We start from the raw sequence: 26,985 nt of genomic DNA, 5'->3' as shown, positions 1-26,985 counted from the left end.
TTGGATGGTTCAAATCATGTTCAAATAAAGCCTTGTCGAACTGTAATCTATTTTCAATTTGTCACCTTGTTGTCAACATGATAAAAACTAAAAACTATAATAAAAACATAATTTCAAAATAATATAAACTATAAAGCTTAGAACAAACCTACGCGTCAGTGACAGGGGACGCGGTACGCGATACGGGAGCGTCTGCAACGCGAAACTGGCCGTGCACACCTGCGCGACTACGGCGCGAACCGTCAAACTTCATTTGTTAATGAACAGTCACTGAAGACGCGCGACTTTATCTGGTGTATGCTAACTGTTGTGGTAATGACATCCTCATACTTAATATCAGAGTCCGATGCGTCGGGGTTGCGAGATGCTAAGCTTGCTTTTGATTTGGAAGGTGCAGAGGAATAAAACACGTCCACAATGGTCAAGTTGAATTAATTTAGGCGCCTACCACACGTATGCACGTGTGGTAGTCAAGCATGCGCTTAACTACAGATTTGCTTGCGCATGCCGGCTTGAACACTGAACATTGTGACGACCTCTGTGGCTCAGTGGTGAGCGCGTCGGTAGCTCAAGCCGGGGGTCGCGGGTTCGAATCCCGCCGACGGAACAAAAAGTTTTCAATGTTCCCGGGTCTGGATGTGTATTAAATATATGTATGATATAATAAAAATCTTAAATATATGTATAGTATAAAGTATTAAATATATTTCCGTTGTCTGGTACCTGTAACACAAGTCCTTTAGGTACTTAGCACGGGGCCAGACTGACGTGGTGTGAAGCGTCCATAGATATTATTATTATTATTATTATTATTGTGCGTGTAGTTGGTAAAACTGTAGTACGCGCAAGCCCCAAAGTTTGTCTTGTTGTTTTTTAAACTTGCTTGAAATTCAGGGATGCCTTCGTGTAGACTTGTCTGCGCGTGTGGTTGGAAGTTCCGTGTTCAATCCGCTCTCTGTCAGTCAAAATATGGTGCTAAAATGCGCGCACGCTGCTATAAAATGGTAGATTTACGTACATATTATAAACGTCAGTTTGCAACTGAATTCATTGAATTATAAAAATCTCTGCTCGCTCTGTGGAAGATCAAATCGAAAGATTATTCTGACAGGAATAAAAAAAATACGCATATGAAAAAAAATATTTTATTTATGCATTATCAATTTTGTCACTAGCAAACACTGGAAAAATTAAAGCAGAAGAAAATATAATTCTTCATTGAGAAACATTGTTTATACGCCGACGATCTCGGCAAGAATGTGGCTTGCGCATGCATGTGGTAGATAAGTCAGTCTTACATCTTTTCATGCGAGAAGCATGCGCTAGCAAAACTGTGTTCAAGCATGCACATGTGGTACGTGCCTTAATATCATGACACAATCTATCAAAACGTAAACAAATCAAAAAATCATAAACTAAAAAGTTGTACAAAAATAATATAAAAAAGGTTTTAAAAAAGAAGTCTAGTTATGTACACTTCAAAACACGCGTCTGACAACTTGACGCGCATGTTTCGCTTTGCCGACGCGAACATTTCGCGTCGCGGTCGCGTAGGTGTGCACGGCGTCATAAGATTACATGGGCAGCGTCCGCCGCGCGGTAGACGACCGCTTTGGTCGCGTAGGTTTGTCCTAAGCTTAACACGGTACTGAGACATGGTAACACCAAGGTAACACCAAAGGTAACACTGTGTGTCTCCGTCTATCATCCGGGCCGCGTAACGCTTTTCATATTTAAGCGTTTAAAACGATAAAAACGCTCAAAGTAGGAGGCATTTTGAGCGTTTTGATCGTTTTTAACGCTAAATGGAACGCGTTACGCGGGTCATATATACATATTAGGATAATCACAGAAATTTTTGACATCCTATGAAGAGAAGTATGTACTTGACACGGAAATGTATTAAGATCATGTAATAAATGTATATTTTCATATAGATATGTATCTTAAGATACGAAGATGTAAAAATATACATTATAGCTGTTGTGTGTGGTCTCCTGACGATTTCTATAGAAAGATATATCGAGAATCGAGATGTATAACATGTATTGTGATTTGTGCTTATTAGTAATTAGGTATACAGTAAGTAGTAACATCTTTTATTACCTTACCTGATCTGTGTGTAAGACCCTTAAGTTATAATCTGATACTTAATACTTTGGCTTAGATACCAATAACACTTAAAAATACTTTTGACAATTGTCAATTGTCAAAGTCAGTTGCCAGTTGTCATTTCGTCATTTTATAAAATATGTCATAAATATTTTCGTTTTTCATGAAAAATAGTGTAGTTTGGTGATAATTAATTAGTTTTTCTCAGTTAATAAGATTTTAATTAAAACTTTAGTTTAATTTTGTCTTTTATTTGCAATCACGATCAAATATGTGTTAAATATTTGAAATTTTGTCGGTTTTAGTATGAAACAGTTTTCATGTTGTTATAGAGCTCATAATGCAAATTTTAAAATTCTGCTTACGAATTAATAAAATAATAATATGATCGCATTTCAGCTCTTTAGCAATGTATGTTCTTTCGCTATAATCGACGCTTGAATGGTATAAACATTTGACCACGTATTTTGATTATTAGAGTTAACATACAGATACAAGTGGTTTGTATTTGCCTTTTTGCTTATGACCTTGATCAGTTCTTGCCTGTGAATTTTAATTATTTCGTATAATATTCCAAATCATTAGTAGTAAATGTTCATAAATTTTATTGTGATCTATATTTCAGTTTACAATGACTATGATAGACGGCATTGGTGATGAAGTTATACAGTTTATGGCAGTGGTGTTGATCATATTTGTAGCATCATTAGCTTGGTGGTCTACAAACGCAAGACCAAATAGATACAGGACCATACTTGTTATGAGGTCTCGGCCCCACCATCCTGTCACAGTTAGTATACGAACGAGTGAGTAAAATCAACTTTTACACACATAGTTATTTACCAAAGATCTTTATGTACAGAAGTATTAAAAAAAAAGTGCCATAACTGGTTTTAACTTAGCAAAGAGATGTTTTGTTTCGGGTTAAATATTGGATACAAAAACTAAAAATTTTCTGTCTTTTAAAAGAAATATGTGCATTATCATATTATTATATAAATCAAAACTGGAAAACTTATGTTACCCATAATATTATGGTTAAAAGAGAATGAAATCTATAAGTGTATTACATTGTATACAAGTTAAAAGAATTTATGACAAAATATATTTTGATTTGCAGGACCGAATACAACAAATTTACAAATAAATAGTTCCCAGGAAACTCCCGCTGAACCTACTCGTAAGATGCACATCCAGTTCATGATTTCAGTTGCATAATAATTTTACTTATTCATTACTAAATCATAAATAATACATAGCTTATCACTTAACAAACTATTTACTTTCTGGTCTTTCTGAATACTATAGTCCGGGTTCCCTAGAATTTTTTTTTATAACTATCAAGCTAAGTTTTCGTGTGTAGCTTCATTTTGATAAGACAAACAATATTTGTATCTGCAAAAAATCTCGAAAGTGTTAGTTAACAGAGATAGAAAGGATTTCATACTTTGATATGATGGTCCTAAAATATGGATTGTTCTATTTGTAGAACAATGTTACTCTTAAATTGTATAACTGAGAGCTACTCATCAAAAATTAGCTTGATGATGAATCAGAAAAAAAATCTATGGGAACCTACTAGTATTTCTGTGAATCTTTCAAAATAATATGTTTAAGAATTATGTGCATACAAAATACTATATTGTAATAATAATTATTATGAATTATATAAAAAAATTATAAAATAGTAAGAAATACTTTTTGGGTCAAAAAATGTTGTCTTGAATATTTTCCTACTTGATAAAATTCATTATGGTTAATATAAAGACAAATTATAAAGGATTATTTATACAATATAGGCTGGTCATATTGTTTTTTATGGCTTTTCATAAATGTTTATTTCATGTGGCTATTATATAATATTTTAACTTAAGTTACAATACTTTTATCTTTAAATTGGTTATGAATGTCATAAAAGCTTACTTAATGTTTGTTAGTGTGTGTAATTATTGTGCATTATAATTTATAATTGTATTCTCCTTGGACTCGGTGTTAAGGCTAACTTGAGGACTTTGTTAAAAGTGGACCTTCACATTAGTATTTTTATGAACACTTGTTACAAATATTTTTTTCTTTGTAGCAACTACAACAAATACTGCTTTGGAGTCGGAGAGCTCAAGAAACAATGGAGTAATTCCCCTTCAAGAGATGGACAGTATTGTAGATGCAGACATGGCCATGCTAGATAACAACCGTTTGCACTTTTATAGACGAATTGATGGTGAGTAGAAAAACTGACTAAAACAGACTCATTGATGACATTTCAGCTTGAGAATCAAACCTACACCTTAAAATTTGTGTGTCCAAAAAAAATACTATGTCATACTTTTTTATTTTTTTTCTTAAAAAATCTGCCATATTTAATATTATACAAAAGTGTTTAGACTTTAGGCAAATGAGTAGGGTAACTGGTAATAGTGTGAAAATGTTAAACAGTGCTTCATTGTTTCTTTCTGCTAAGGCCCATTATTGGGCTTATCAAAGCTAAAGTTAGCCCTGCCTTAAAATATGTAAAGTCTTTTCTTTCATAAATAGATGGATTAATTTTAAGCTTTGTACAAGTCTCTAATCTAAAAATAAACTACATAAATAGTAAATAAAAAAATTAAAAATCGGCCAAGTGGCCAAGCAAAAATAGGCCAAAAATGTGTTTTTTGTATGGGAGCCTTATTTATTAAGGATTTGAGGATTATTATTAATTATTAAATTACACATGTATTTAAGGCCTTAGTGAAAATTTCAAGTGCCTACCTATTGCCATTATTGATGTCGAGCAAAAAAGGCCAAAAAAATCACATTTGTTGTATGGGAGCCCCCCTTAAATATTAATATTTTGTTTTTAGTATTTGTTGTTATAGCGGCAACAGATAATACACATTATGTGAAAATTTCAGAAGTCTAGCTATAGCGGTTCTTGAGATACAGCCTGGAGATACACAGACAGACAGATGGACATACAACGAAGTCTTAGTAATAGGGTCCCGTTTTTACACTTTGGGTACGGAACCCTATAAAGGTAATAATTTCAGCACCCGCAGCGACACAAACCCAGGAGACTCAGAGGGAGGAGGTGGCTCCTGTGGAGGCGGAGCCCGCCAGCAACGACCAGATACGTGAAATGGATAGTATCGTCAGCGCCATGGAGGCCGATGTCACAGATGGCTGCGATTTCTTTGCGCGCAATAATGGTTTGTTCCATCGAATACATTCATAGGTAGACGTTGACGGACCTACGTCATTTTGGTCGGAATATGTAAATTTAATGTAATTCGTGATCTGTCGGATGGGTTTGATTTATTTTCCTGTTCTGAGGGTTTGACATAAAACGACCAAATTACATAGGTCCGCCATCTGCCTATGATTTATGAATCAACTTCTTTGGTAGTACTATCACGAACTAGATTTATAGCATATAGTCATGACTCGAATGTCGCTTTAAGGTGATCGCTTTATCGAACGCTCCGCATTTTAGAATTCGTTGTATAAAATGATGTGATACCTCGCACTTTCATCTGCACCATTTGCGCCGCATTTCATATATGTGCGTTCGACGCGTACGGCGCGTACGGTGCTGACAAATGTGCGATTAAGCGCAGGTTGTCGCACTCGCGCGTACACGTCATGTTGTCTCACTCGCTAGATACCTTGAAAGCGAAATTCGAAGAGTGGAGTTGGCCCCCCGAAAACGGACCTATTTGGTCGGGTTTTGTTGTGTCTGGGCTTGACTAACTTCAATCGTTAGCTCACCTATTATGAATTAATCAGTAGGAGTAGGTAATTTATTTTAATAATAAAGATTTTTCTGAATTTAAACAGCCATGTAATTATTGTAACCACTTTTTAACCATATGTCTAAAAATATCTGTAATTTAACAGGTTTAAGTTCCATATTCGTGATTCATTTCAGAACCTAACTCGAGTTTAAAAAGTAGCGAAGAAAAGGATAATGATCAGTCTGCGGCAGGCGAAGGAGAGGCAGCCGTAGACGTCGCCAGCAGTACGTCGACTGACATCGCTAGCGCCGACGCCGACCAACGGAAAATCCTCATTAAACTCAAATACCTCAACGAAACTTTGAAAGAAGTCGAAGGCAGTCTGGATGAGCTGTTGAAGGATTTTAAATTGTTTGTATAACAAAGTTGTTATGTATTCTAAAGTATTTTGATTTAAATAGATTGTGTGTGAAATAGATGGTGGACCCACGTCGGATGTAAACCTAAAGTCTCTCTACCTACATCTAAATTTAAAGTTAGTAGTTAGTAACTTAGCCCAGCCGGATCACGCCGTCGGCTGGGTTTGAGTTTTGACTTAACGTAAACAAAATACGTAGGTACTTAATCTTTTTTTTAACGCCGGGAAATTTATGCATCCCCGGTACCGCTGAGGTAGGGTCACTGGAGTATGTGGGGCTCTCCCGGGTGAAGATGGAGCGGGCGGCTCCATGTCTCCTCACAAGAACCTACCTTCCTTATTCGGATTAGGAGTCGCGAGCGCTGTTATATGACTGCTATGATTCTGCTGGCATACGTAGATGATCTGTCTATGAATCGACTTCTCTGGATTAATTCAGGAGGCACTTCTCGGCGGAGCTGTCGTCGGAGCGGCGCGTGAGGCTGATCTTCAACGGGCGCGTGCTGGAGGAGGCGGCGACGCTGCGCGCGCTTGGTCTCCACCACCGAGCTGTGGTACACTGTCTCGTGCACCCCAATCGTCCGCAGCAGACACAGGTTTATACTATTGTCTTTTTTTATTTTATTGGAACGAAGTTCCTTATCGCGCGTTGCGAAAGGGGGCTAGACGGAAAAAGTTGTAACGACATGACACAAAAGTGTCGGTATATTACAACTAGAGCAATAATGCTATAGTTGTAAGCCGTGCGGTAGCGCGTGTTTCTCTCTATGTCTCTCTCTCTATTTAACTTCGTTCCATGTGTTCCTCTCAAGTTTTTTACCAAATTTTTTGCGCACTAGATACATTTATAACGCTACAATTGACACGGAAAAACGATATATTAAGGTAACTGCTTATTTCTAAACGGTACTCAATTCGATTTTTTTTTTGTTTTTATGCAACCAAAGATTCTATTTAAACTGATGTAGACATGCCATACGCAACAAATGTTCCGCCGTTCCAATAGAGCTAATTCACACCATTGCAGTCAGTGTTCACTGGCACGCTGTACGCGACGGTTGTATGCGAGTGTGTACGGTTAGCAAAGAAATTTTTAAAACAAACTTAGTTTTATTTTCAGATACTAAATGTAGTCAAAGGGCAAAATACTATCTTATATTATAAGATTTTGTAAAAAATATACAAATAAATCTTCAGGGATTACCTTTCACAGGTAACTATCATAGTTGTTCACAATAGATGAATAATTTTTACCTGACTACAGCAAAGCAAAAAGTAAGAGTTATGTGTCTCACAGGCTATGTATGTATGTATATGTTACCGTTAGTTTGCGTAAGCCAGTTAGAGTGCAGATTAACGCGGTATTCTGCAGATTATCTGGGTGAGTCAGTTAAAGTGCAAAAAATTGATTATATTCTTACATTACTAAGTAATCTGCAGAATATCTAGGTAATCTGAAGAATACTGACCATACATACGGTAAATTGCATAAATCAGGTTCTTGTTTGAATAAATAATATTATTTAGTTGTAGGTATAGGGATTATTGATTTTAATTTTTAGGACCATAACAAAGGAATAAAATATTAAAATTTAATATAAACGAAGGAAGAGTTTAGCTTAGAATTTAGATTGTGAAAGAGTGACGTTAATGTGTTTTATATTAATTTCCTAAGATTGTTCTGGGTTTTTAGTGTGTTTTATTGGTAGAATATTAAGTATTAACCATTAGATATTTATTATCATGCACAATTGTAGGCCAGTGATACAACTTCCAGAAACGTGCCTTTTGTGTTCCCTCCTAAACTCCATCGAAAGTTTTAGTAAAGCGTCTACCATTTTACTGAATCGACCAATTTGAGTCCTTGACTGCATTGACTTTTACTTTGACTTTGACTAGACTTTGGACTTTACCAAATAGAAAATCGATGCTAAAAATAGTTACAAGAACATAGTTTTCCCGCCACTTATTTGACACTGGCCATGGTTATATAGCCGAAGCGCCATAATAAGAAAAAAATAAACAAAGGATAAAATATTCAATATTAACGTCAATGTTGTTAATGTTACTCCACTGATAAAATATAACAGACCAAATCGTCGAACATAGGAACAGAGGGGTGGAGTCCCAGCGAAGGAGCGTAACAAAAGTGTTTAGTTCACTGTCTTCCGCAATTCAACGATGTACCATTCGTTACTATGCAAACTAACTAGGTAAAGTACAAAAATTTGCTTTTTTGATTTAAATTTCACACTTTACCGGATGGTATCGGGAAATCTGCAGATTACCTAGTTAATTTGAACATTAACGTATTCCGCATTCTAACGGTAACATAATATTATATTCCTATACAATGCATTCGACCACCCTCCCGCTTCACACTGACCTCACCCGCGCACGCCCTTTGCAGGTACTAAATACCAGTTAATTGTAAGTTGCAGTTTAAGTTTAATTTATATTATTATAAAAAACAATAAACTTAATAACAAAAAAAATCTTAATTTGTAATAGACTTTTTTGCAGTCAGTACTTGCGGGCGTTTGATTTTTCGGGGAGTTACGCTTGCGTTCGGTATGACCGAATGTCATAGGCCTGCATCCTTGTCACTCTTGTTACAAATAATATTGGCATCTCGCACTTGACTACGTAGATATACTTTTAGTTTCTGTGTGTGAGTTATGTTTTGATTGTATTGTTTTAGGATTGCTTTTCAAATGACATTTCTTAGAGTACACCACTTCTACCTCAGTATAAATAGAATTCTTTGTATGCAACATTGGATCAACGAGCGACGCTGCATTTAATGTTCAATAATAGTTAAAGTACCCAGTAGTTTAAGTGCCAATAATATAATGTTTTACCGTATTTAAACATGTTATTGTATTACAGCAGCAGAGCCCGCCGGAAGCGGCTGCCAATCCGGAGTTGAGTCGGGAGACGCCGCAGGGGGAGCGCTGGCTGGACATGGAGAATGTGCTCATGACGCTCGTGTCCGTCGCGCTCACTATCGTCTGGTTCTTTAGGTATGTCTTCATTTACGAAATTATTATTGTTTTACAATGAGGGTTATTGAAATTCTATTTGCAAGCAGGTGCCGCGATGTAGCCGTCAGGTCTATCGTGTCAAATAGACATATAATCATGGGCGTACCCAGGTTCTGGGCCAGGGGAGGGCAAATCAGATTTTTTAGAAGCTAGGTGTTTGTAAAGAATAAAAAATTAATAATTTATGTTGTAAAAATATTGTATTGCAAACAAATGGCAAACATTCGTTTTATTATTTTCAATTTTTATAGACGAAAGTACTAGATAATATACTTAGTAGGGACGTCAACATGATCCAGGGGGGGGGGCAGCAGCCCCCCCCCCCCCTGCCCCCCCCCCCCCCCCCCTCGGTACGCCCATGCATATAATATCGTGACACATGACAGCAGTTTGACACGACAGACCTGACGGCTGTAGTAGCCGTCAGGTCTATGATCTATCATACATCGCGGCACCTGCCTACCTAGCATACGCCAACGAAATATCTCACTCTACATGTTTTCTCGATATTTGATGGTTTGTCTCTTCATCTCTATTCACCCTAGCATAACAAACATTTGTTCTCGCGTAGATCTATTATCGAAATAACACATTTTTATAGAGTTTGGTCGAGATAATGTCGAGATTTTGACATTATGAGACGAGTAACTACTCGTCGAGAGTGAGATATCACGTTGGCGTATGCTAGGTAGGCTGGTGGCAAAAAGAAATTCAACAACCCTCATTGTAGAGAATAATGCGACTTACTTGAGCGCACAATACCGAAGTTACTGCTAACGCTTAATGGAATGTGAATTATTTTGATTGAGATTTGAGAGTACTTCATTGAGCGAAGCGTTGTTGTAGTTGAAACATTCAACGCTGAGCATTAAGCTGCATAATAAGCAAGTGCTGCAAATGAAAAACAAGTTATGTTTGTCCGCTGACTTTGTCATGTTATATTTCAAATATGATGTCAGATACAAGCAGACCTTACAAGGTCAATAATCATGTATGGTTAAGTTATTCGATAAGCAGTCGGCGATAAAAAAACCGGCCAAGTGCGAGTCGGACTCGCGCACCGAGGGTTCCGTACAAACCTGCAAGGTTTACAAAGTTCGTTCATTACGACAATCGAGTCATAACTATGGTATTTTTATTGCAAAATGAAATTCATAACAAAATTTAAGGTTTTCGGAATTTTTCCTTTATGTGTGCTATAAAACGTTGCTTCATGCCAAATTTCAAGATTCTAGGTCGACTGGAAGTACCCTTTAGGTTTTGATTCCCTTGCGAGTACTTGCGAGTTTCAAAATATGCAGCTTAAATTGCTGTTTCTTTTGATTGCGTTGACATAGAAGTTTGATTTTGTTACAGCTTAAAGGTATTATAGACCTGAGTATTTGGTATGAATTTCAATTTAATACCTCTACGCGTTTATGAGGAAATGGGTAGTAAGTTTAAAATTATTAAAAAAAAATATATTATGTGATGTAACTAAAAATTTATGGTTTTCGTAATTTTTCCTTTATCTATGCTATAAGACGTTGCTTCGTACCAAATTTCAAGATTCTGAGTTCACGGGAAGCACCCTGTAGGTTTTGATTCCCTTGCAAGTGTCGAAAATTTGCGGCATAAACGGCTGTATCTTTTGATTGCGTTGGCTTAGAAGTTTGATTTTTTCACAGCTTCAAGGGACAGTAGACCTGAGTAATTGATATAAATTTCAGCTTCATACCTCCACGCGTTCCTGAGAAAAAGGGTCTTGACAGACGGACGGACGGACAGACGGACAACAAAGTGATCCTATAAGGGTTCCGTTTTTTCCTTTTGAGGTACGGAACCCTAAAAAGCGCCCCCCCCTATAATAATTTAATAATTAATTAATATGTTACAATAATAAAAATATTGTTTTCAGATGTGAATATTCTAATATGTTCACTGCCAGCGCTAGCGTCGCCCTCTTCGCTCTAACAGTTTTCTACACTGTTGCTATATTTGGTTTATATCTTTCCGACACATTCCATTTTGATCGAAGACCAAATCAGCCTGTACCAAATAATTAAACAAACAATTGGAAATATGGACTTAAAGCAATGGTATAGCAGTTTTACAATGTGTAATGATTTCCAAAACGTTGTATTAGGTACTCGGTGACTTTTAAAATTGAAGGCCCATTTCTTATTTAAGACAAAATTTAAGATGTATCTCAAAAATAAATTGATGTTGATAATAATGGCCAAGAGATTTAGGTGCAGGCAGATAAATTGTTTAAAGCACGATAATGTAGTTTGACCAGTTCGCCAGCACAGGTAAATAGTGCGGAAAGCCATACTTACAGAGAACTCCTTTTTCCCACATGCCTCAGGCATTCTCCGCAGGCAAATTGGCTGGTATGGCTAGCGTTAAGTGTGTCGGTGTTTGTCACGATTTATTTATTCATATCATTATATTATTATGATTTAGTTTCCAAAGTTAAAAAAACATTTTCATTAACGTTAGATTGGCTTACGTTTCAAAATCGAAAAGAAAGTTAACTTCTCATCAATGTCTTTAGGTAATTCTTGCTTTCCAATTAACATTTAAATTACTGAGTTTACTGATTACATAATGTTTTAAAAATGTATATAAATAAGTAATTATTAAGGTAACATCATTTTGTATTTATTTAGTCAGTTAATTGTGAACATCTAATTTTAATATCTTATATTTTGAAAGTACCTACCGTCTCAACTCCCAGATACCCCAACTATCAACGTATTCCCGAATCGGAATACGTCAGAAATCTGCCAGGGAAAGGGAGTCGGGACCGTTTAAATAAATTTAATTTCGCATTCGCGTATATCTTGATTTTGTGATAAGCTTCTTGTCGACTAGTTATAATGATGATAAAATGTAAGTTCGGTCGCTGGATAGATAGGAATTTAGAAAAAGGGCTGCTAGCCAGCTCTCTTCCAATCGCGCGTTTTCAGTTTCCACAGGTGCGTGGCATTAAAAACAGCGATAAGCGAAATTGCTATGTATTCGTGCGCGAGTGAAAGAGACAAGTAGCGTTATGGCGCATTTTCATTGGTCGTCTCGTTCGACACAGCATACGGGGAGTCCCCGCAGCCGAGATAACAACTAATGAAAGTTACAAGTCGATACGTGTTCGTTACACCGCCTGCTGGGATTGCCCGCATGCTTTATACCGACCGTGATATCAACTAATGAAATTCGGTCGATATATACAGCTTGCGGGACGCGAGTCAAATACATTTTCATTATTCAATTTCGTCTCACAAGTGCTTGTTGTAGTAGAAAGACATATCGACTAATGAAAATGGTTCCTATGGCTAAAGACATCTCCCGCACCCCGCATGCGGGTCCTATGCGGGACCAGTGAAATTGCGCCATTAGGCTGGCCATACGACTCGCAGTTAGAATGCCTTCAAATGAAGCAGGTTTTCACAATGGGCGTTTCAAAAAAATTACAACCTTTGCAGTGATATGGCGGCCATTGGGACCTGTCGGAAAAGTATACTAAGGTGATTTTCGTGAATGGGCTACTCGACGATGATAATAATTGATTAGCTATGCAAAAATAAGCCCAAATGGTTTTTTTTTTATTAATGTATTCTCGTCGCGCGTAGGTATGGCGGGCTGAAAGCCACACCCGAGAAGTATGGCATTACGCTACCGCCTAGGTACCGTACTAATATTTTTTTCGACTATCTGAAAATGCAAGCGTTTTTGTGGAACAAATCGTTCCGACACTCATTTATCCGATGCGTTCGATAAACGCCCACGCGTTTGGGCCACCAGAGCGCTATGACCATCATTTTCCTTTTTGCCTTTACGTAATTAAACCCCTGGGCACTGTAGAACCGCCATACTGGTACAAATGACCAAGAATTTTGTGTCACCATCTCCCGGTCTACCATGATAGTAACAATTTTGAAATGCGAACAGGCCATTCGGATAATTTGACTGGTAAGACTGTTATGACTAGCTTTTGCCATGATCCCACCTAGCGAGTAGTGGCGAGACAGTTCCCTCGGCCGAGCATATCCATACAAAACTTACCAAGTGCTGCACTTTCTCGCCGCTTCTCGGTAGGTGTTATCAAGGCATTATGAATTGGAAAATAAACGCGAGTCAGTACTATCGATGTTTTACGCTAGGCACCATTAGGCGCTTTGCAGACGAAGGGACGGGGCGGGCAGGTCAATTTCGGTTCAACGGTACGCCAGTCGATGTCTGCGGCTGCCCGCGCCGCGTACACAAAGCACACGCCGTCTGCGTTATTGCATGTAAACATTTTTGTGTGATCCACGGCGGGCAGCCGCGGACGTGCGCCGCGGTCTTTTTGCCCGCCGTGTGCATTGGTAATATAAGATTCCCTTTGTGCTATCGTTCGCGGCGAAATTGACCGGCCCGCCCCGCCCCGTCGTCCGCAAAGCGCCTATGTATTGAAAATAACTATCAAGCAATTCTATCGAGAATATTTTATCGTATCAATAACCTTGATTTTACCCAGCCCAATGTAAGAAAAGATTTGTGTTTAGTTTGTATAAAATTTTGTTATTTCATGTATAAGATCATAATTATTCATAAATAATCAATCATTGCTTGGTGTTTTATTTTACTTATCTGACCAATCAAGACTTTTGAGCAAGCTTTCATATTTTTCATCAAAATTTTGCTGGGCTGTTTCAGCCTATTCGTAGAATTGTGATTTTTCCTATCTAAATTCTAAACTATGTATGAATAGGATAAGCCTATCGTTGTAAATAAAAAAAACATTAAGCGTTACTTTTAGGTTTATATTTAATTTTAAAATCTACAATTTTTGTAATTTCCTTGGGTACCTGAAAAAACACAATTAAAAATTATTTTTTTGTTGCTATTAAATTACGTTCATCTGGATGTTGTATTCTTTTTATTGTTTCTCGCCGGATTGAGGATAATCGAAAATTAAAGTAACAACAACCTCACCTAGACGAGAATTATTTTCCCAAATTCATTTATTCTAATTACTATAAAAATTAATTAAACACAGAATGATTTTGGGATTCTGAGAAGCTGAATAATAATATACAATTGCTTCTATTCTACTTCCACAGACTGTGGTTATTCTATTGTGCTTATTCTAAAGAAATTTAATTAAATAGATGTGTATTTCAATACCTGAAGCTGAACAAGTGGTGCTGTGGCCTGTGTTCAAATGCCTCCTTTTGTGTTGCAAGATCTAAAGACAATAGAGCCCCATATTAATTTATTGACAGATACAATAAAAAGTCTTTTGTTTAATTGAAGTAAATTTCAGCCATCCAAGGAAGTTTTAAATGCGTGGTAATCAGGGTTGCGCATATCATTAAGCATTATATCATCATAAAAAATTGTAGAACAGGGGATTAAGAACTTCAACAATACATCAATAAAAATTACCTTTTGCTTTTCTTGTGCGAGTCTACTGCCAAACCCCACCTGGGAAAATAATTCCTTTAAAAGACAAACAATTATTATTTTATTTAAAAATATAATATGCCTTCATGAGGCTTCATCATCATATACATCTTACCTTCTTTTCCTTTTGTATGGATAAGAAAAGAGAAATAGAAACTAAAATTGCATATAGCAGTATGTTTATTGTAGTCCACTGGCTTTCCATCTGATAGCAAATACTGTTAAATAGAAAGTCAATAGTAATCTTAATAAAATGTTTATCGCTTGCGGCGAAGTTGCAGAGTGTTCCTTCTGATCCAGGCAGCACGGCGAGAACCACCCTTGGTCTGTGAGAAGCGGTGACCCTTTCCAAGACCACGAGAGCTCTTTCCTGCCGATGTGAGTCCACGCATCTCGCGATGTTTGTGGACAGCGTTTACAATCCAGTTGATCTTAGGATCGCGGCGGATAGCCTGTAAAAATAATGCTACATAAGAAACTAAAGTCTGAATAATGTGTGTAAACTAGTTAGGTCATATTTTATCAGAAAATATGGTAGGTGATTTTTCAGCAAAACCTTTCAGATTGGTGCATGACAAATTGTTCATCATTACAAAGTTAAATTGGGGATAACAGTGCATTTATTGCAATAATTCTAAATGTGTATGTTGTGATAACTTCAAATAATTACCTTGTGTGATGGGTCAACTAGGATGACTTCATAGTATTTGTATGATGAATCCTGAGCGACCCAGTAGGAGTTGAGGACACGGAGACCACCACAGCGGCGACCAACACGTTCCTGTGTTGAAATCAAGATCAATATTATAGCTATTATGCAAAGTACTCGCATACGGTTTTGCTCGATAGTTTTACTCTAAATCGAGCAATACCGTAACCACCGTGTGGACCACAAAACTGACAGCTCCAAGGCTGCTTCGAGCCAGCTCGACGGAATTAAATATGTCAAAATTCCTTCGATTCGAGCAAAAACCGTATAATGTGAGTACTTAGCATAACAGTAATTCTTATTTATTTATTTGTATAATTATTAAATTAATTATACAAATAAATAAATGCCACATGTCATCCACGTGTGGGTTATACGTAAAGATACCGGCGTTATATTTACCTCGGCAATAGACTGCAGGTTGCGTGTAGGCTTCAGCTGGTTAACCCCGTGGCTCTTGGGCTTGCCGTAGGTGGCACCCTTGGCGACTGGGCGTTTGCGGCCACCACGACGTACTCTGATTCTGAAGATAACGTAACCTGAAAGTAATAGGAAGTTAATGTAGTAGAGGTCCTGGATAACTAGAGTGCTAATAATTCGATGAAACCAATGTTACCTTGCTTAGCGCGGTATCCCAGTCTTCTAGCTTTGTCGGGCCTGGTTGGCCTAGGAGCACGGTGCATACGAGTCAATTGACGGTATTGCCATACCCTGACACGCAACAAAAACCGCATAACATCGCTCAACTTTTTGCGGTACAACTCTTGAATGTATCTGTACGCACCCATCTTGGGAAGCCTGTGGCAGACCTAGCAACAAAATCAATACATATTGATCAGAAGTCACATCATCGGTCTGGCCACAAAAAGAGCGAATCAAGACCCTCATGAAACATGATGTATGAGTTCTGCAAATCAACGAATACTTTTATTAAAACTGTTAAAACACACAAAATACACCCTGTTTTTAAATTATATCGAACACAATTATCAATTTACTTCGAAATAAAGACATTAAAAATCACGATTCACAAGATTATGATTGATTTAATTAAAAATACACATACGTCTCGCACGCTCCACAGGTAAACTGGAAAAGAAAATGGCTGAAAGAAGTCTGACAAAAAATGCCAAATGTGAAATGAGCTGTCAGTTGTCACTTGTCAAAACTATTAAGCCTCCCGCACACAGGAGCGATAATACCGCTCGGTAAAATCGCGCGATATATGTTTTCAGTACATTTTGTATGGGGACGCTCATGTATTTACACACTGCTGCGGTAATAACGCCGCGATTAATGTATATCGCGCGGTATACCGCTCGGTAATAACGCGCGGTATACCGCTCGGTAATAACGCACGATATACCGATATACTCGCGTATGGGTAGACAACTATCGGTAATACCAGGGACTACCATCAATGATTGCTACAAAACTGGGCAAAATAATGTAAAACTTGATACATGTCAATTTGAAAAAGACGCAATAATATTCCAATGAATAGGATAAGAAAGTTATTATAACGATGTTTTAGTTAAAACTCACGGAAGAAATAGCCCTATTTACCGTTGTTCACACCAAATGTCATAGGAACTATACATTTTGGTTTTGACAACATCTTACCTGCACTTGTGCAAGATAACGGATATTTAGTGGCTAATATTTTACCAATAGTGAACATCGAAAACCCAAATAACACAATTTGGGAAAAAATAATAAAAACCACATCAACAATAAAAAGTAGAAGAAGTTTGAAAGTGATGCCCCCTATCAATGCCCACCAAAATTCTTTCAGTTGTCAGTTTTCAGTTTGACAAGTATTATATTAGAAAAAGCGCGGGAATCTTCGAAAAGGGCGGTCGTGTTTTCTGGAAATTTTTAATTTTTGTTTTATTTATTGTAAATATCTTCGTTAGTTAGTTTTCTATTTATCTTATTATTAGTTTCTTTTAGTTTTTATTTTTATTTGTGCATACTATTTGGTAAGTTTTTTGTATATATTCTGTAAATATGGATGAGGACCCAGGGGGGCTGGAAAGCCCCCCTGTTGGCCAATTTATTACTATTCATACTACTGAAAATGTAAATGACTCAAGTATGGACACAGATTCGTCCGTTAATAACAAATCTACAAACCGCAAACGCCCTGCTGCATCTAGGCGAGTATGCAGAAAATGCAATAAAAAGATTAGGAAAAATCCTGACAAAACAAAACCTGACCAATCAACTGTATGTGCTTGAGTGACACGGAAAATAAAGAAAACCTGAATAATATCCAAGAAGTACATACAGCTGGCGTCATTGAAAAACATCAGGGCTTGGTGAATCCTCGTGTTAGTCGTTTGTTGTACACCGACACTGACTCTACACCTTATGTAGTACATGTGCAAAAAGAAATATCATCTCCTAATGGAAACTGCTCTTTACATCCCGTCGAATTTGGTTTTTTAAGGAAGTAAAAACCATAATATTAAGAATATAGAAAACGGTAGCCTTAAGAGAATTGGCAGGAAAAGATTGTCATTATCTTTCTCTGTATTTTCTGATGCAAATAATTTTATTACTAATGAGAATCTAAAACAGAACAGCTACAAAATTTTTCTTCCATATTTTCAAGTTAGTCGTGTTGGCTTGGTTAGAGGTATTCCAGCCGATTGGTCTGATGATGACATTTTGGCCAATATTACTTTACCGTATGGTTATGGGGACATTTTGAAAGTAAGACGCTTAAAGAAAAAAAACATTGTAAATAATACTGTACAGTTTGTAAATACAGAGTCAGTTGTTTTTACATTTGATGGCCAAGTATTACCAAAAAGAATTTTTATGTGTTATAACGCCTTGCCTGTCGACTTGTACATCTATCCCACCATACAGTGTTGCAATTGCTGCAGGTATGGGCATGTTAAGTCACAGTGCAGATCAACCCCCAGATGTTTCCGTTGTGGTCAGAGTCATTCTGGTGAGAAATGTTCTGTAGATGAAGATTCTGTTTTCTGTTGTCTTTGCCAAGCTTCCCATATAGCCACAAGTAAGAACTGCCCTGAGTTCCAACGACAAAAATTAATTAAAGAGTCCATGGCTCACAAAAACTTATCTTATGCCGAAGCATCAAAACTCCACCTTCCTATTTCTAAATTATACTCCACAGTTTTAACCTCTTCTAGTCCATCCCCTTCATTTATAGACTCTCAAAAACAAAATTTCTCATCGGTCACCAAAAACTCTGCAAAGAGGACAACCACAGAGTCATATAAAAAAACAGTCTTCCGACAACCTAGAACACCACCAAAGTCAGTAGGTGGGTATGATAAAACTGCTCATTTTAACTTAATTAAAGATTACAGTCCCCCATCGGGTTCAAATGGCACTGCTTTGCCTACAAATGGTGATAATAATAATTTTTCAGTGCCCGAATTAATTACAGCTTTAATTAATTATCTTACTCAGTCAAATATTTTACCGTCATCAGTTTCACCGTCCAACGTAGCCTCTGTAAGTAACTCACCTGAAATTAACTCCCACTACGGATTATCTGATCCAGTGGAATTGTCGCAGTGCAGTCAGCAAAAAAAATGAAATCATTTATTTAATAAACAAATATCACCCTCTTATCTTTGCTCTCCAAGAAACATGGCTTAAGCCAGAATCTCTTTTTAAGATTCCTGGCTATGCTTGTTTAAGAGAGGACAGATCTGATGGGTATGGCGGTGCTGCCTTACTCATCAATCATCGTCATTCATTTGTACATATTTCACTTCCATCACATAATCCAAATATTTCTATAATAGCAGCATCTGTAAATAACATCTGTTTTGTCTCATTGTATATTCCACATCCATCCTATTCAATATTTTTAGAAATTAAGAACATAATTAGCCTTTTGCCAAAACCTTTTGTAATACTTGGGGATTTAAATGTCCAACATTTGTCTTGGGGTGGGGTTTTGAAGTACTAGATTTATTAGATTTCCATAAGTTATGTATTCTCAACACAGGGTTCCCAACACGGCAAACTGCACCTAACGAGGGTTATAGTGCCCCTGATTTGTCTATTTGTACTTCAAATTTATCTTCTCTTTTACACTGGTCAGTTCTATCATCTAGTCACGGTAGTGATCACTTCCCTATTCTTCTGTCTCTCCCCTGTAAAAATAAAAAGCAAAATCATCCTACTAATTCATCATCATTAAAATATAACTTAAAAAATGCAGAATGGGAAAAGTTTTATCATACACTAAAAAATAAACTACCCCATCTTCCTAGTATATCACCAGGTAATGAATCTGTTTGCGCTGATGCTCTAGCATCTGCTTTGATCCAATCAGCTGATGAAACTCTTCCTATTAAGAAAACATCTAAATGTTACATTCCATCACCTCCTTGGTGGGATAATGACTGTTCAGTCGCTATACATAAAAGAAAACAGGCTGAAAGAGAATATAATAATAATTCTACCTTTGAAAACTATGATATTTATTGTAAGTCTGTTAACGATGCAAAAAAAAATATTTAAGAAAAAGAAGTCTGCAAGCTGGAAAAAGTTTTGTGAATCTATCTGTCCGGACACACATGCTTCTATAGTTTGGAATAATATTAAAAGGTACAGGTCAGCATATAAACCTCCTTTTCATCCTATGCCAGACTCTTTAGCCAACGATTTTTTAAATAGACTAGCACCTCCTTCTGTATCACTTCTCCGTCCATCGTTTTTCCACCACCTATTCCCTACCTTTGTTTATGGCAAAGTACACCCCAGTGCATGGAATTAATATGTACTACTGTACGTAGTACATATTAATTCCATGCCCCAGTGTCAGTGCCAAATCCCAAAAAAAAAAGTATTATATTAAGTCAGCGTGTTCCTGAACTGTTACCAGTATACTGGCCTAATCGCTTAAGCCAATGATCGCTTAGGCGTATTAAGATAACCGTAAAATGGGGGGAATCGGGTCACTTTCCAAGTTCAACATTGATTTTTATTTACTTTATGTTAAGATTAATAAGAAAAAATTTTATCAATAGAGTTCCGGTGGTTCCTAGTTTTGTTTGCAATACATTACAATTTTAGTTTATTAAATAAAATATACAAAAAGGTCCAAAAACTTACTAGACCCAATTCACCCACAGTCTGGGGTGAAAAGGGACGCACATGGGGTTAATAGACATTTTTGCTAGGGCTGCCACTTTCCTGATGTTTCCAAATAGGTACTACCTACTCAGGTAGGTACTTATATGAAATAATGTTTTTGGCATAGCTGTATAGGTATGAGGTATATATATTATACAAGAATTAGTACAAAATCAAACAACAGATCCAATCAAGCATTATCACATTATTATTATATTTTTATATAAATATTAAGTCACTCTTCTTCATCGTCTTGTAACTCGTCTGGTGTTGCGACTTGCGTTCCTGATCTTTAAAATTCCCAATCCCTCACGCACTCAGCAAAACACAACGCATGCGTTGTTTCACGCTAGTTTTCTATGAGGTGATGGTATGTATCCGGTCGAGCCGGTCCATTCGTGCCGAAGCATGGTTTTTCTCCCCTTTAAACAACAAACACCTGTACGAACAATAATGATAAAATAATAATACTAGAATATATCCATCGTGACAACCCTATCCATAAAGACCCAATTCACCCATAGGCGTCCCAATTCATCCAAATTAGGTCCCTATTAAACCCATATTAGGCCCAATTTCCCCCACATACGACCCTTTACACCCCGATTTTTTCTTAAAACTACCTTAGTGATAAAAAATTTAAATACTATTTAAAAAATACTTAAATCCACTTACTTTCTTACTTATTCAATGCCTGAATATCCGCTACAACGGATGCGATGTTCACTTTCACAGAATTATTCCAAATAAGTAAAGAAAATTAAAATATTTTTCGGAGCAAATTTCGACGATTTTGACTCAACCACAGACTACTTAGGGATACTACGTATGACTCAACTCTTTGAAGACCGTTATTTTCATCAAATTCAATGACAGGACGAGCAAATGTTGCCAGAATATATAAAAAATGTTGTAAGCTTTAAATAAAAAAGCTTACCATAGAGTGTAAAATTAAAATACTATAGGAAATTAGGTTTTCTAAAAAGGTCACACTTTTGACCCAATTCTCCCTGCAGACCCTGTCAAAAATGATAGAAGCGTTTAGTTCCTTTTCTCGCCACGTTCGTATAGAGCCTTGTCGAACTATACTTGTATAATGGAGGTCAGTGTCTAAGCCGAAGTGCCATAATATAAAAAAAAGAAATCGCAGCCAAGATCGCCGCTGTGTGCAAGGAATCGCGATTTTACCGAGCGGTATACCGCGCGATTTTACCGAGCGGTATTATCGCTCCTGTGTGCGGGAGGCTTTATTTTATTCTTATTATGGCATTTCGGCTATTTAACCTTGGCCAGTGTCAAGTATAATATTATAGCGCCTAGCGGGAAAACAATATTTTCAGCATCGTTTTTCTTTAATGTCAGGTCTAAAGTCTAGTCAAAGTCTAAAGTAAAAGTGAATACAGTCAAGAAGTCAAGTCGGTCGATTCAGTAAAGTGGTACTAAGGCCCGTATAAATAGTCAGTACTCAAGATGCATCTCATCTGATTCAGGCTCTGTGATTGGTTGGCTGTCAAAATTTGGACCAATCATAGAGCCGAACCGCGTCTTGAGACCGGGTCGCATCTTAAGTACTGACTGTACGGGCCCTAGACGCTTTACTGAAACTTTCGTTTCTGGATATTGCATCACTTTCCTACACTTGTGCACGATAACGAATATCTAATGGTTAATACTTAATATCCTACCAATATAACACATTAAAAACCCAGTTAACACACACAGTTCTTCATTGAAGAATGTTACCTAATTTTGATTATTAGCATTCCATATTCTCAGTCAAAAATAAAAAATACTAGTGAAAGAATTACTTGGATACGTTAATTAATAATAACTAATAAGTTTCCGATTAACAAGCAAAACAAGTTGTAACTGTACGACGCGGGCGCCCCGTTACGGTGTGACGTCATATCACAATTGCTCCGCGCGGGCCGCATTACCCATATTATGCGTGGTGTGAGGGAAGTGATGATGATGACGAATAATCTAATATGCTTAGTAGCTTATGCTTTCGGTTCTTAAAACAACACCGAAATCCCCAAACTAGTAGTATCTTCAAGGAAGTTGGAATTCTGTTCACCACCTTCGAACCATGGTATAATATCTATTATCTTGGTGCAAAATCTTACTTTTTGGTAATATTTACTTGGAATACTTCATTATTTATCCAAAATCACTATAAGTTTCCATTTGAAATACTTCAGAAATTATGAATCAAAATCACAATATCATCCAGATAAATAAGCGGTTTTAGTATAAAAAGTGAGGAATTCCTTCGATTACTTATGGATCCCATCATGAAGTCACCTTTTTTATGAACATGGTACCAAACTCGGGTTAAACCCGATACAATAGCGAAAAAATCTTGAAAATCGGTCTACAAACGGCGAAGTGATCGTTGAACATACAAAAAAAATATATAAACAGACGAACATACCTCCTCCTTTATGGAAGTCGGTTAAAAAAATACAAATAAATAATCGGCCAAGTGCGAGTCGGACTCGCGCACGAAGAGTTCCGTACCGCTACGTATATAGCAAAAAAAGGCCGTATCTCCGTATCTCCAAAACTACTTGCACTTTTCCCTAAGTTGAACAATACAATACAACAAAAAAAGAATTACTGAAATCACAACGGTAATTCCAGAGATATGCGAACACAAACATAAAAACATACATACACTTGTAAGTACCTGGATGACCGAGCTTTGCTCGGTATAGCAAACACTCATTGACTTCGTGTTACTTAACAACGCCATCTGCTGGAATAGCATTAGCTGTTGTTGTGTCGTTAAAGTAATTAGTTGCTCACAAAATAGTATTATTATTCGCCAATAGATGTCAGGAAGAGTCATATTTTTCAGTTTATCGATTATCGATAAAACACGAATAAAAAGACATTTTCTAAAAATGATTCCTAGCTAGATCAATTTTTCGCCCCCGAAACCCCCTGTATACTAAATTTCATGAAAATCGTTGGAGCCGATTCCGAGATTCCAATTCTATATATATATAGAATTGGAATAATATATATATATATATATATATATATATATATATATATATATATATATATATATATATATATATATATATATATATATATATATATATATATATATATATATATATATATATATACATATATATATATATATATATATATATATATATATATATATATATATATATATATATATATATATATATACAAGAATTGCTCGTTTAAACTTTAAAGAGTACCTGGATGACCGAGCTTTGCTCGGTATAGCAAGCACTCATTGACTTTGTGTTACTTAATAACGCCATCTGCTGGAATAGCTTTAGCTGTTGTTGTGTCGTTAAAACAATTAGTTGCTCACAAAATAGTATAATTATTCGCCAATAGATGTCAGGAAGAGTCATATTTTTCAGTTTATCGATTATCGATAAAACACGAATAAAAAGACATTTTCTAAAAATGATTCCTAGCTAGATCGATTTATCGCCCCCGAAACCCCCTATATACTAAATTTCATGAAAATCGTTGGAGCCGATTCCGAGATTCCAATTATAAATATACATATATATACTAGCTGTTGCCCGCGACTTCGTCCGCGTGGACTTCAGTTTATAGCGCGCGGTGTCAACAAAATTGGTGTCAAAAGCTGGTACCCCTTAAATCAAAATACCCAAAACAGCCGTGTAGTGTGCACATAATATGATTTTTTTCTTACTTAATTAAACTTTTTATACCAAATTTTAAAGCTTATTTAGCGTTACACAACTTAGCTGCATAATACATTACACAACCTTAGCTTTGCCCAATGCCCATAAACTATTTAGTATTTATTATTGGTAGACTGTTTCTGATATCTATATTGGTAGGTGAGTTATTTATAACATGTATAACAATCGAAAGAATCGAAAAACATATATCAACATGGTACCACCTCTTATAGAAATATGCATGATCAAGCGATAGTGCGATCTAGGGGACTCTTGGCGCCATCTATTTTGAGTTTTTGGAACTAACTTAATTTGAACAAATTTGCGCATAAACACCCCCTTACAACCCCTTTTTCCAGTAAGAAGTAGCCTATGTCCTTTCTCAGGCTTTAGACTATCTGTGTACAAAATTTCATTACAATCGGTTCAGTAGGTTTGGCGTGAAAGCGAGACAGACAGACAGACAGACAGAGATACTTTCGCATTTATAATATTACTAGCTGTTGCCCGCGACTTCGTCCGCGTGAACTTTAGTTTATAGCGCGCGGTGTCAACAAAACTTGTGTCAAATTTAAAAACTTTTTAAAACCCTGGTAAGTGGTACCCCTCTTAGGGCCGCGCTACACCGGAATGGCAGCGCTGAAAGTGCTCGCCTCGCCGCTGCCATTCCGGTGTAGCGCGGCCCTTAATTAATCAAAATACCCAAAAACAGCTGTGCAGTGTGCACATAATCTATACTAATATTATAAATGCGAAAGTATCACTGTCTGTCTGTCTGTCTGTCAGTCTCGCTTTCACGCCAAACGCCAAAAGTATCTCTGTCTGTCTGTCAGTCTCGCTTTCACGCCAAACGCTAAAACTACCGAACCGATTGTAATGAAATTTTGTATACAGATAGTCTAAAGCCTGAGAAAGGACATAGGCTACTTTTTTACTGGAAAAAAGGGTTGTAAGGGGGTGAAAATGCGTAAATTTGTTCAAATTAAGTTAGTTCCAACGCCGTGAAGAAGGCGCCGTGCGTCTTCTACATCGCGCTGACGCTTGCTCAAAAGTCTTCCTATAAGACGTGGTATCATCTTACATTTAAGTTTAGATTTTTTTCGATTGTTATATCTATTCTACGGTATTAAATAACTCAGTACTTTATCTGTGCAGTGACGTAACCTTAAATCTATCAATGATAAACAGTTTATGGGTAAAGTTGTGTAATTGGAGGGCTAAATAAGCTTTAAAATTTGGCATAAAATATAAAGTTTAATATAAAAAAATGAAATACTTATTGTGTGCACACTGCACAGCTGTATTGATTTAAGGGGTACCAGGGTGTTTTTATAAAAACTTTTGACACCAATTTTGTTGACATCGCGCGCTATAAACTGAAGTCCACGCGGACGAAGTCGCGGGCAACAGCTAGTACTTATTATACATAAAATATGTTTAAGATTTTTGAAATTTTATTTTAATACACATCCAAGACCCAGGAACATTGAAAACTTTTTGTTCCGCCTGCGGGACTCGAACCCAGGACCCCCGGGATGAGCGCTGGCCACGCGCAATGCGAATTCATTTTCATCGAAATTTTCATGGAAATAAGATATTTTCCCACATCAAAATGTAGCCTATGTCCTTTCTCAAACTCTAGAATAACTGTATACAAAATTTCATTGCAATCGGTTCAGTAGTTTTGGCGTGAAAGCAAGACAGACAGACAGACAGACAGAGATACTTTCGCATTTATAATATTAGTATAGATAGTATGGATTAGAAATGCAGTAAAAGTTCTACATAAGATAAGATAGATTGATTATTATTATACCAAGTGATAATATTATTAAACATAATATTCTAACGTATTAAAAACTATAAACAAAAACATACTAACTAATAAGTATGATTAGTTCTATGTTACAATAAAGTAAAAAATAAAACGCCATCTGTTGAATCGTATTAGATCTAAAATGTTCATTCCATCGATATATTTCTGGATTTTTTATAATATTATCAGTCTTTCCACTTTGACCAACTAAACTAACCAACTGGTTGTGCAGAATGGAACTCGGTAAAGGAATAATTCCAATCTAACCAACTGGTTGATCCCATATTTTATTTTTGAAAAAACTATTCTAGTTAGACCAACTGGTTGTGCAGAATGGAACTCGATGGCTTCCTTCCACTTTGACCAACTAAACTAACCAATTTGTTTTTATTAATCTGCATTAAACCTACTAGGTTTAATGCAGATTAATAAAAACAAATGACAATCTAAAAACAAAACCTACCTTTTCAATGGTCGTGTTCGTACTTCGTAGGCGTAATTTTTTAGCGCATGCGCTGCAAAAACCTTTTATTGCCCATGTCAAAATCATGGCAACAACAAAGTACACGTTGTTTTAATTTGCCAGGTAACTAAGTGTATAAACAACTTTGTTCGTGGCGTTGCCATGACATGACACGTTTTGGATATGCGCAATAAAAGGATTTGCGACGCATGCGCTAAAAATTACGCCAACGAACACGTCCATTGATTAATAAAATAAATCGGCGGGAATCGGGATTAAGCTTTGAAAATTGGCCAAAAACTTCTGTCTGATCGTTCTGTCCATTGAACGGACTGTTGGTCAGTATAGTTGGTAGGAGTTGAAGGACTCTTTTCACTCCAACCAACTCAACGGACCAACTGCAAAAGTATGAGGACAGAAACTTACTTTTACAGTTATGCTTCCGTTGC

General features: G+C 36.7%; 2 protein-coding genes across 6 annotated transcripts; one reads left to right on the top strand and one right to left on the bottom strand.

Annotated features, from left to right (window-relative positions):
* Nucleotides 1–2,382: 2,382 nt before the first annotated feature.
* LOC121725412 (transmembrane and ubiquitin-like domain-containing protein 1) lies at nucleotides 2,383–11,889 on the top strand. Of its 5 annotated transcripts, XM_042112383.1 has the most exons (10): nucleotides 2,383–2,406; nucleotides 2,512–2,612; nucleotides 2,738–2,918; nucleotides 3,233–3,292; nucleotides 4,190–4,333; nucleotides 5,142–5,300; nucleotides 6,020–6,234; nucleotides 6,681–6,839; nucleotides 9,133–9,266; nucleotides 11,185–11,887. In XM_042112383.1, the coding sequence occupies exons 3-10, from the start codon at nucleotides 2,744–2,746 to the stop codon at nucleotides 11,330–11,332; spliced, it is 1,194 nt and encodes a 397-aa protein (XP_041968317.1). In that variant the 5' UTR covers nucleotides 2,383–2,406; nucleotides 2,512–2,612; nucleotides 2,738–2,743; the 3' UTR covers nucleotides 11,333–11,887. The 5 variants fall into 5 exon arrangements, with proteins under 5 accessions (XP_041968317.1, XP_041968319.1, XP_041968316.1 ...); XM_042112385.1 differs by lacking the exon at nucleotides 2,383–2,406 and having other exon boundaries at nucleotides 2,425–2,612; nucleotides 6,020–6,236; nucleotides 6,683–6,839; nucleotides 9,136–9,266; nucleotides 11,185–11,889; XM_042112382.1 differs by lacking the exon at nucleotides 2,383–2,406 and having other exon boundaries at nucleotides 2,425–2,612; nucleotides 6,020–6,236; nucleotides 6,683–6,839; nucleotides 11,185–11,888.
* A 2,987-nt stretch (nucleotides 11,890–14,876) lies between these two features.
* Nucleotides 14,877–16,597, bottom strand: LOC121725423 (60S ribosomal protein L15). The gene is made up of 5 exons (XM_042112405.1): nucleotides 16,490–16,597; nucleotides 16,040–16,232; nucleotides 15,826–15,962; nucleotides 15,385–15,495; nucleotides 14,877–15,166 (listed from the first exon to the last, which is right to left on the bottom strand). The coding sequence occupies exons 2-5, from the start codon at nucleotides 16,209–16,211 to the stop codon at nucleotides 14,972–14,974; spliced, it is 615 nt and encodes a 204-aa protein (XP_041968339.1). The 5' UTR covers nucleotides 16,212–16,232; nucleotides 16,490–16,597; the 3' UTR covers nucleotides 14,877–14,971.
* Between the last annotated feature and the right edge of the window lie 10,388 nt (nucleotides 16,598–26,985).

The sequence above is a fragment of the Aricia agestis genome, chromosome 3 (genome assembly GCF_905147365.1).
Source record: "Aricia agestis chromosome 3, ilAriAges1.1, whole genome shotgun sequence".
In the NCBI taxonomy this organism is placed as follows: Eukaryota; Metazoa; Arthropoda; class Insecta; order Lepidoptera; family Lycaenidae; genus Aricia; species Aricia agestis.
Note: the sequence above shows the minus strand (reverse complement) of the source record. Positions and strands in the feature narration are given on the sequence as shown.

Excerpts from the sequence above, each read along its gene's own strand:
- LOC121725412 (XM_042112382.1), top strand. The coding sequence starts at position 2,744 with ATGACTATGATAGACGGCATTGGTGATGAAGTTATACAGTTTATGGCA. Across the intron at positions 6,237-6,682 it reads CTGTTGAAGGATTTTAAATT|GAGGCACTTCTCGGCGGAGC; the intron begins GTTTGTATAACA and ends GGATTAATTCAG. Across the intron at positions 9,267-11,184 it reads ACTATCGTCTGGTTCTTTAG|ATGTGAATATTCTAATATGT; the intron begins GTATGTCTTCAT and ends TATTGTTTTCAG.
- LOC121725423 (XM_042112405.1), bottom strand. The coding sequence starts at position 16,211 with ATGGGTGCGTACAGATACATTCAAGAGTTGTACCGCAAAAAGTTGAGC. Across the intron at positions 15,963-16,039 it reads GGGATACCGCGCTAAGCAAG|GTTACGTTATCTTCAGAATC; the intron begins GTAACATTGGTT and ends TATTACTTTCAG. Across the intron at positions 15,167-15,384 it reads TAGTTGACCCATCACACAAG|GCTATCCGCCGCGATCCTAA; the intron begins GTAATTATTTGA and ends TTATTTTTACAG.